This window comes from Chaetodon trifascialis, chromosome 20 (assembly GCF_039877785.1).
Source record: "Chaetodon trifascialis isolate fChaTrf1 chromosome 20, fChaTrf1.hap1, whole genome shotgun sequence".
Lineage (NCBI taxonomy): Eukaryota > Metazoa > Chordata > Actinopteri > Chaetodontiformes > Chaetodontidae > Chaetodon > Chaetodon trifascialis.
The window spans coordinates 10,994,386-11,005,456 of NC_092075.1; the positions used below are offsets into that span (position 1 = coordinate 10,994,386).

The 11,071-nt window shown below is 42.9% G+C and overlaps 1 protein-coding gene across 1 annotated transcript in view; it reads right to left on the bottom strand.

Moving 5' to 3' along the window:
* lrrc75bb (leucine rich repeat containing 75Bb) overlaps nt 1–10,238 on the bottom strand; it is a 31,126-nt gene extending 20,888 nt beyond the window's left edge. The window contains exons 1-3 of the mRNA XM_070988928.1: nt 9,681–10,238; nt 4,170–4,298; nt 597–709 (exon numbers count right to left, since the gene is read on the bottom strand). Coding sequence (XP_070845029.1) covers nt 597–709; nt 4,170–4,298; nt 9,681–9,974 — 536 coding nt within the window. The 5' untranslated portion in view covers nt 9,975–10,238. The remainder of the gene's footprint in view (nt 1–596; nt 710–4,169; nt 4,299–9,680) is intronic.
* Nucleotides 10,239–11,071: the final 833 nt, after the last annotated feature.

Sequence of the window (11,071 nt, forward strand, 5' to 3'; positions counted from 1 at the left end):
GATTGTCCTAACGCTGCTGCGATCCATGAACAATCCTCTTGTTCCTCCACTGAAATAGCTCTGAAATGTCTCCATGTAATGGATATTGCACCTCTCTGTGCCACCGCAGCAGTAATAACCTCAGCTTAGCAGATAAAGATGGTCAGACTCTCCATTATCTCCAAACTGATGCTATGCTGTAAAACAGAGGATCAAATATTCTGCAGGGTTGTTTTCCACCTCAAAGATACTGCATTAGAGAGGGATTGTGTTTCTTAAAAATACTACCACATAATCTAAGTATTATGAAAGAATTGCATCGGAAAATGTCTGTAGACAGCATTTTGTTATCATTTAATTATCCAAACTGGCCAAACCCTGCAAAAAGACATATAATCCCAGAATGTAATCATTTTAACCTTCAACCCTAATTAACACTCTATCGCAGATGTAATCTTGAAATACTTTCCCGGAACTGGCAGTATAGTAGTATTACAGAGAGGCTCCAGGAGCTCTGTGAGTTGCACTGACGCTTGTGGTGAGGATGTGTCTGCTGCAGCAGACTGTCTGTCTTCATCTTCAGACAGTATCTGGCACAGCAGAGAGGACACACTCACCAGGCCTGAGACTTCCTCCTGGGCACGCTCTGTCTCGTCCACTTGGAGTGAGGGGTCAGGTGGTAAATCAGCTGGCGGCAGATCTTGCTGGTGGACTTGAAGGAGTCGGTCTCCTGCGACACACACGAAGGACGAATGATGGACGACAAATATAGATCAAGCTAATGTGACAAAAACAAACAGCCGTTCATGAATGAATGCAGGTGAGCCATCACACGTTTGAGGCGTCGCTGGGAACAAAACAAGCAAATAAACTGCACATTGTGATCTCTCTTTCTTTCTTGCTGCAAACTAAAGATGTACTGATTTTCACACAGTCACAAAGTCCTTCTTTTCCTTTGAATACAGCTGCTTCGAACATTGATTCATTTTGCCTCCCTCTTACTCCATGTCTCTCCCTCCCCCTCCTCTTCGCCTTCTCCTTTCTCTCTTCCTCCTCCGTCACAGACTTTAAATGGAATGGGCTGCGCTGAGCAGGGTAAATCTAATTAATGGAACAACACGACAACAAGAAAGAGGCAATGTGGCGAGAGAGAAAAAAGACAGGGGCAATTTACCTTAAGGCGATTAACCGTTCCTGCTGCCACTTCTTTTCTTGGGCAACACACAAACATGCCTCATGCTTCAAAACATTCAGTGCTGCTGTGTTAGAAACTCGAATGACTGAACGCGATGTTCTGATGAGTCTGCGCATACTGATTCGTCATATGAAAGTATTATTAGAAAATGTGAATCTGTGGCCTGGAAGAATCAACAAAGTGTGCAGTGCCATAAGTTCATAAGCACTGTGAGGTATTAACCACAGGTGTGAGAACAGGTTGAGTGCATCAGAACAAAACACGCATTAAATTAACGGCCTGAAACTGATGACCATGAGCTTCAAAACATTCACAAATTACACATCTTTTAGCTTTCAATATGTCCTTGTAATGTAAATAAATCTCAGCGTGGTGGAACATTCTGGCCACAGAGGCAGCTCCCAGGCCTTAAATCCAGCACACTGCCTCTCTACATCCTCGTCACGTCTGACACAGTATCCTGCCACGGGTCGCCAGCCAGTCAGGAGCACATATCTGCCAGCTCCTCACTTTCCCTCCCTCCCTCTTTCCTCGCCAAAGCAAACCCCGATAAGATTAGAGTTTCTAATAGGTGCTTATCATCCGGACTCAGTAAGTCAAAACTAGCGACTTTATCTTAAGGCAAGCCATCTCTTCCTCTTCCGTCTGTGTTTTACAGCCACGCTGCGCTGCTTCTGTAGTGTCTTCACCCTCATACCCGAGTTTCAGATGGAAATTGAATTTTAATGTCTCTGATTTGTATGCCATGCTACAAGTGGATGAGCTGACACCCAGTCTGGATAAATCATGATTTACATCTTAAAGGAGCAGCCCTTTATTTTATAGACCATAGAACTCTGAACTAATTATGCATAATTGAAAAGGTTGTCTTAATGAGGAAAGATCAACATGTTGTGCTGTCAGTTCATCAGCTGAAAATGTAGGCCTGCTATACTGCTGTGCTTACAAATATGAAAAAACCTTTTACAGCATCAAAACCTGTTAATAATTTACATTCAGTTGTCTAACATTAGTCTTTTACCTGTCAATCAACATGAGAGTGATAGCAGAGTAGAATCGTAATGTGTTGAATTCTGGTGTTTTCTAACCCTTTGTATTGGGACTGTACCTTTAAGGACTGGAGCTGAACCTTATGTTTCATAAAAAAAACAAAGCCCACCCCAGGGTGGTTTCTTTGCAGCCTCCTCTTGACTTAGAAACATCCCAAAACAGGTCAAAAAACAAGTCCACCAATTAAATGACAAAATACGTTGTTTGCTTGTGTTGCCTTCCAAAACTGTCACAATGACAAATAAATCTGGTTTATGATGTGACGATGTGAAGGTTTGGTTAGATTTAGGTACAGAAACTACTTGCTTAGCTTTAGGAAACGATCATGTTAGGTTAAAATTATAACTTCAATATGGCAATATTACTGCAGCCGCTCGAGGGCTTTGTCACATCCATGTAGACGTGTTGTTTTTGGGTCATTTGCTGAAATGACTGATGCTGTCGTTCATTTTGGGAAGACAGTCTGTCAAAATAGTAAAGTGTTACAACTTGGTACAAATGGAAGCTGTCTTTTTGATTATTATTGACATAACTAGCCTTGCTTTCAAATATTGTTAGCAAGGAAGGCTGAAATAAGATATAACGATTAAGTTTACAATACCATCCACCTTTTCAGCACCCCTTTCCCCCGCTTAGCAATTTTCATACATTCCCTCACAAACAGTGAGAGGTGTCTGTAGCCTGGATCACCTCAGACTTCACAGAGCACTGTGGACTCCAGCAGCACCAGCTTCTCCAGTTTGATCCCACCACCACCTGTCAGAGCCCTTAAAGTGCTCTCATCGTTGCTGCCAAAGCCACGCTCCCCCACGAGCCTCGGCGCCACTGACCGTGGCAGCCGGCCCTGTTGACCTCAGCATGATGACCACCGGGCACCTGCCCACGCTTTGCATTATCATACACCTGCAGGTCCTGGAACACAGTCAGCCCGAAAGAGCACAGGAGCAGCGGGGAAGATAGACCACGTGGTGCCGGTGCAGAATCAGACCCTGACCCAGCGCCTCCCTTTGGCCCGACCATTCATCCCTGACCTCTCTACCCACACTACAACATGCAGGTGTCCCTCTGTAGCTGGGACTGAGGGTTAGGTCTCATTTAATTCTCCAGACTGTCCCCCAAACTGTGCTTTTCCACATAGTCCACATTGTAGGAGACACTTCCAAAATGTGCACTTATCACTTATCTTAGTTCAAAGCCTTGTTGAGAGTCCATCACAATTTTCTGCTGCTGCTGCTGATGTAAACAGAAATTTTCTGAAATGCATTTACAACATACAAAATATACAGATTGGTCTCTTACTGGGGTTTAGTTTTTTATACTTCGGTCTGTCTACGATTAAACTTGATAGTCAGTGAGCTAGAGGTGCTAGTTAGTGGATTTTGTTACTTTTGGACAGAGCCGGGCTAACTGGTCCCCTCTTTGTGGTGGTCTTTGTGGTGAGCTAAGCTCACTGGCTGATGGCAGTAGGTTTATATTCATCGTACAGACATGAGAATGCTGCTAACCTACTCATCAAGCTCAGCAAAAGACCATATTTCCAAGAAAGTATCAAACGATTCCTTTAACTAGCGCCCAGTTACCATTGCATTTCTACAAAGACAAGATTAATGTTAAATATTGTGCTGTGCCAGTCCTCTTTTCCCTGGAAGACATGATCCAGCCACTTGTGCTGAACCTTTGAATACTATGCAGCATATCTACCAAATTAAAGCTAATATGTCAGCTACTACTATAATGGATTGAATTTTCCATGCTTCCTTGCTTCTGTATTTGCTACAACAGAAGCTGACAGTTCATTGTTGCCACGATAGCGTGACAACAAATATGACACATGCATTTAAGCATGGCTAATAAATGCAGACATGTTGCAGCTTGCTTCTCTAGTTCTTGTTGATTAATGTGAACCGTGTTGTGTTTTGTACAAAGAGCCTTTTGGACTTCATACCCTTTTTGGACACTGCAGGTCCCGGGCGAGGCTGAGCAGCAGCTCGTGAGAGATGGGATCCACCAGGTTGAGAAAGGCCGCGTTCTTGTACAAAATGTCATTAAGTGACGTTCCCTGGAGTCCCAAATCCTGCGAAAAGAGACAAAAGAAAGAGATTTGGTTAAGAAATTAATTTTAATCAAAATAGCCATATGTGAGCCACGCTTAATTTAATATTGAGGTGACATTTCATGGATAGTTTAATGAAAATAGCTTGTCAGTGTTTATAAGCTTCGTTCATCGTTCCATTTCATCTTGCCCTCTTATCATGCTGCGAGCTGATACGGCTTTGCAATCACAGTCGTGTGTTAACACCCAGCACAGCTGATTAGGGCTGGCAATGGTGCATCTACAGTATGTGTGTGTGTGTGTGTGTGGGGGGGGGGGGGGCATATGTAAGTGTGCATGAGGGGTTTTGGGAGAAAAGTTTAAGCAAGCTTAGATAAAAGTGGAGTGGTCTTTTTTCAAAAATACAGTTACAATCTCGAGTGAAGAGAAAAAGACTCCTTCTGGTTCCTCTTATCTCATTTGCAGGTTTCCGTTGTAGTTCTGCCCGCGGGACTTTCTATCATTTCGCAAAACACAACTCTACACCGTCTGAGGGAAATATTTTTTGATTCCACTTCAATGCACTTCAGCCTTTTTGCTTCCAATCTTCAGACCTCCTGAGTAAAAGATTGTACGCAGAACAGTTTCATAAAACCAGAAACGCATGCCCTGATATTTGCTTCATCTTCAGGCTGTTTCTATTTGCAGTGACAATGTAAATAGAGTGAAGCTGCATCTTCAGGTAATGCTTCGGGCGCTGACGTGTCATTCGCAGCCGCTGTTTGAGACGTAACGTTTTCAGACACATCAAATAGTCTCACCAGCATGCGGCATCCTCAGCCTTTTCAGAGAAGATACCAACACACGCAAGAAAATGAGAAACAACAAGCAGCGGGGAAGACACGGAGCTGAGTAGATGAAACGCAGTGATGAAAGGTTGGGAGTAAGCGGAAAGAAAGTCAAAGAAAATCTCTTCTTTTTAGGCATAAAGCTACATCCTAATCCACAACAACCGAGAGATGTTTTCCTCTCCTACTCATACACTCGTAGTTACATCGATGAACATAGCTGCAGCATTAAAGCAACACAACAAACATATGACGCCGGACCAGCTTCCTCTTGTTTACAGCGATGAGTGCTTTATATCATGTGGACCTGTGCAACCAAAAACTGTGGAGCCGAGAAGTAAATACTGTCAGCACTATATGCACTGAGAAGCGTTTGAAATAGCAGGCTGGAGGTCGAAGCTGTGTAAAACATGCTCTATATGCTCTGACAGCTCACAGTGGAGGCAAAGAGGGAAAACTCCCATCAGCATTTTCTCCTCCTCCAGCTTTTAGGTTGATTTATTACAGCGGCGCTCTGTGGGATTCCCTGACACTGGACTATCCTCCAGGCCAGCTCCCCCTTCAATAAACCTCATTTAGCGCAGGGTACCACATGTGTCCATAAATGGAAGCACAGAGATTATATTATAATGATGGTGATGACGATGTGTTAAGCAGCTGCAGCATCAGATGTGACTGCTTTTGAGCAGCTTTGTGGGGGATTCACGTCTGAAAGGAAAGCACATTTTTTAAAGAGATCTGATCCTGTGGATTAATTTGACTGATTTCTGATCATAAAAGCGTGAAATGTTTTCCCATTTGTCACTGACAGGATGCCTGTGTGCCTTCAGATCCCACTACAAGCGTCCTTGTGAAAGCTGCGTATCTAATCTGACGTCTGCCTCGTCACAAAAAGTCTGAATAAAGCGATGAGCTCCGAATCGTAGAACATCATCCCACACATGCGGTTCATTACAATCCAATTAAATATACTGCAAACTGTGACAAATCCAGTCCCACAGTTTTCTGCTTCGGTGTGAGGAACATGTCACAGCCGTCAGGTGATGGACCTTCCAACTCAAGTTTTGTTGACTTACTTTTATTTCGTTGGACTGAAGGATTAAATGTTCTTCACTGGACAGACAACCTGTTGTGACCTTTTATGCAGTCGTGGTTGCCATGTGAAAAAGTACTAAAAGCTGTTTTCCTGAGGAATCAAAAGCTCAAATGCTTGGCCACCAGCATCAATGCTTTGGAAAGCAGAACGAGGTCAATGTGTCAGCTTAGTCATATGTGACAGAACAGGAATAGTTTCTTCTTGCACGTCTCTGTTAATACTGCTGCATGTGTCGCGTTAGCAATCTGCCCCTAAAGTAAAACTTCCATACAAACTGTACTTTTATCTAATTGTCCAGTCTAAATACATAAACGTTTTATTCAAATACAATTTACTATCTACAAAGTGACTCCCCAGTGTTCAGTCATGGGGTAACAAATGGACATTTAGCTTCACTACATGAATTTTCATCAGACTTTTCTGATATCTAAGCTCTACTGTAGCTACAGGCCAGATGAACCAAGTGCCAAACACTTGACCTTTTGAATATGTTCTCAAATTTTCAAATGATCTCAGTTTGAAAGAAGTATCCCTGAAGCTCATCTTATTTAAAGAAACAGTTCGACATTCTGGGAAATATGCTTTATGCTATCCTGCTGAGCGTTGGATGAGACGATTGATGCCACTCTCATGTCATTAGGTATGAAGGTACAGGCAGGAGAGGCTTAGCCTTCTGGCTAGCCTGGCTCTGTCCAAAGGTAACAAAATTAACCTCCGGGCACCTCGAAAGTTCACTAAATAACATGTTCTTATTTGTTCCAACTGTTCAGATACCAATCTGTAAACAGCAACTGCCTGTATCTTAAAACCAGCAGAGCTCATTGCATCCAGCCCAGAAATATATAACATGACTCCCAAGTAGAACCACAACTTATCATTCACAAACTGGTTTTTGTATGGATTACACCAACAATAAATAACATGTTAATTGGTGAGTTTTAAAGATGCTGGTAGATGGATTGTAATCTTTTAAAGACAGCCAGGCTTGCTGTTTGCCCTGTTTTGCGTCTTGATGCTAAGCTAAGCTAACTGGCTGCTTGCCATGGCTTCATATTAACCAAGCAGACAAGAGAGTGATCTCAATCTCATCTAACTCAAAATGTGGAACTACTCCATTAATGTGTGTCATTTATTTATGTATTTTGGGGGCTTTTTGTCTTTAGTGGAGAGAGAAAGAGGGTGAGGACATATAACTATTGACCTAACATCTTATATACATATTTCTGTCCTAATTATGTTATTGAATTAGTCATAATATGATCACAAAGGCACCGAAATCTGCAGCACTTTGAATCGAGGCATTTAAAGTTGAAGAAAATAACAAGTAAGTGTGCTGTGACAGCTAACCTTAGACTTCAAAACTGTTTTCATACACTGCAGAAAGCACCTTAATTAGTGTCTTTTCCATCGCTGCACATCGGTAGCTCAGTGTGCATGTTTGTAGAGCGTAACTGATATGAGTATTTGCTGATTCTTTGTTTACTAATGAATATCTAGAAGATCCCAAACTAATTAACGTAATGGCCCAGAAGGCAGATCTGCGATGGAGATACGGCGCGGGGGCCGGTGTTATTGGTTCCTCTTTGTAATGACTTCCTCAACGTGAAATAAACATGTTCCAGCGTCCATCATCTCGAGGTGATTATCTCCAAATCCATCCGTCTCCAAGAGGAAAAGCTGCTTTGCTGCCGGAGAGCAACAACAGGAGATCAGCCAGTATTTTTTCCTATGCTGAAGTATTGTTAGTCAGACACTTGGCTTCAGCCCCAACAACTCCAACAGCAGCAGCGCTCTGGCTTCACCTCAGTGAGAGATGGAGAGAGTATTCCTGCTTCGTGAGCAGTTTAGATGCCGAGCTATGGAGGAAGATATTGCTCACAACCAACAAATGTACATGTTGATCTTTAAACCCTATTTCTTAGAAGATATGACTGACTGCTTTAATAAACAGGGACAGGGACACTAAACGAAGCCCTGCATGAGTCATATCCCTCCTGAAGCTTTACAATGAAGTTTAAATTCTTTTATATCCTCAGTGAATGGAGTCTACGCAGAGCAGAAGAGATACCAGCAAATCCGTCTTCAGTTCAGACACCCGCAGATTCTCCTCAGCATTGTTTCCTGCTTTAATGTGCACACATCAGTATAATTTATTCAGGAACACCGTACAGATGGGCAGGGAGTTTTCCTGACAGGGGGCCCCTCTTGATCAGAACTGCTTTTGTCTGAACTTCAAAACTGTTCTCCTTTGATCAAGCAAGTGGAGGGCAGCGGGAAGCTCAAGCTGAGCACTAAAAACTATTTCTCATTTCTGTTCTGTAGTTTGAATGAATCTTCAGAAAGTGAGGATAAGATCGGGGAAGGTGTTAAACAGGAAAGTGTGACAGATAAAGCTACCTTTGAGTTGGGAGCTATGAGGCTGACAGTAAAGAAGCGTTTGCACGATGCTGCAGAGGGGACAGATTAGAGCTACTGAACAAAACCACACTGCGTTTGTAGAGAGTGCATCTACTTATGTGGATCTGTATATTTATCATTCTCTCATGTATATTTCAGAACCTCCTTCATACAAAAGGCAGTGAACAACGGAAAGAGAGCAGACACAGCTTGCCATTCATTTACATGGATTAGATTTTCTTTTGTAGCCTTAATGCCTTCTTATCAAGAGTCTATATGCCATTTGTTATAACAAAAATATCTGTCCTTCACTTAAGATCGCCAAGTTTGTCACATGAAAATAATGAAAACAATATGAATTCATCGGAGCAAATCTTCCTGTACTGGTTTTAGTGTATTTCAAAGGGCTAACATATAATGCACTCAGTGTTATGAGTCGTTTGGAGCTGATTATGTATTCACAACATGAACGAGCTGGCTTCCCCATCCCCTTTCAGCCAAAACAGGTGGTTGATTCAGACCAGCGTCTCACCCAATGAGGCATCAAGCTCATTATAAATGCTTCTTCTTGTTCTTTTTTTCCCTCTCCTCTCAGGAACATTAAACGAGTGCAATGTCCTGTACATTATGTCAGCTTCCCGACTGTGAAACATTTATGACAAGTTGCAAAAAGTTGATGATTAAATGATTCAGCTTTAAAAAAAAAAAAAACTAACAGGCTGACACCTGCTGATACGCGTGCTCCATAAAAAGTGGGATTTCCTCCAGTGGGTGTCATCAGTATCACTCATTCAGTGAATGCTCTGTGACCAAGACCAGCGTGCATAACAGCCAAGACATCCATTTACATGCATTTAGAAAAACAGGTGGATCAACTGCTATCTTCAAGCATCTCGTCTGATTAACACAAAAATTGTTGTATTTCGGTGAATATTAAATCTGTATGTGCCTTTTTTACTCATTAATGGAAAAAAACTTTTTGCCCACGTGCTCATAAACCAACCCCACAATTAAACGGCCGTCCATCCTTGTCCAAAGTGCAGACTGACAAACTGAGCGACCCCAAATTAATGTCACCGTTACCTTCCTCAGCAGTTTGAGCACTTCGGCTGCCTGCTCCGTCTTCTGCTCCCGGAGAAGCCTCTGGATCTCCCGGATCCACGCCACCCGCCTGACATACGGGCAGTGGTTGGTTTTCCGCAGCATCCCTGGGAGCTTGTCGGACTTGAGCATCAGGGACGTAAACAAGAAGTCTCCGCCGCCTCTGCCTCCGCCACTTCTCTCGCTTTCTCCCGGGGTGTCATTCCTCTGGCGTCTCCTCTTGGACAATTTGCTTTCGAAATCGAGACTTCTCTGTCTGGTCAACTTAGAGCCCATCACTCCTGACAGGATGTGTCGGTGGTGCTGAGAGGGATTTTGACAACATACAGCCCAAACATCACACTTAACTTGCAGAGAGAAGAGCGGAAATACTTCAGCCCTCAGTCAAATAGTGTTTCAAAGTTTCAAGGCTACTCTGAACTGCAAAGCATCATCATTAACAACGTGTGCCCGGGCTCGCCGTCGTCCCCTGCTTGCATCCGTCCATGCACTGCCTGAGCACTCTGGCATCCTTTGCCTTACTCAGAGCTGGTGCGCTCCTCAGCCAATCAGATCGTGATTCTTCGCACAGCCCGAGAGTGAGTCGTGTGGGAAACTGTTGGCAGCTTAGATTTCTTACTCGACCTCACATCATAACGCACAGGTTGTTTATGTGACATTGAGTCAATCAGAGAAAGTAGACCTGCTTAATCCTGTGTTATTATAGGGCCTTATATAACAATTTCATCATCTACTGTAGCAATATGAAAATGTGGCAGACAGATAGATAGATAGATAGATAGATAGATAGATAGATAGATAGATAGATAGATAGATAGATAGATAGATAGATAGATAGATAGATAGATAGATAGATAGATCTTCTATCTTGCCTATGGACAATTAAATATAAGCACCTACATTATAAACAGCTCTCTGACACTCTCAGCAACATTTGGATACAATAGCAATCTCGGTTTTACGACAGCAGTATTTATTGCACTGGTGTTGCATTGGATTTCATTACATTTTAAAGATGTTCATATTGATTTGTCCACCCCCTTAGGGTCTTAGGTTCCCAGGCTTTGACTGACTATGCAGCCTGTGATCCATTAACACTTGGTGCTGGTGGAGGATCAGTTGGTGGATGTGAAGAGCGTGCATGACTGAGATATTAAAGAACTTGGTGCAAATTGTCTGGGGTTTTAGAGGGACAGTGGAGAGTGCATTCATGGTAGGTAAGTAGATGGAGGATTGGCAGTTTGCTGATGCTGAGGATTTACACTAAAACTCCCCTGTTTATCCATCAGCTATGCAGACTGCATAAGCTCAGGGTTTGGTTTGTCCATTAAATCAGGAACAGTATTGATCACACTCAGGCAGATGGGCTGGTA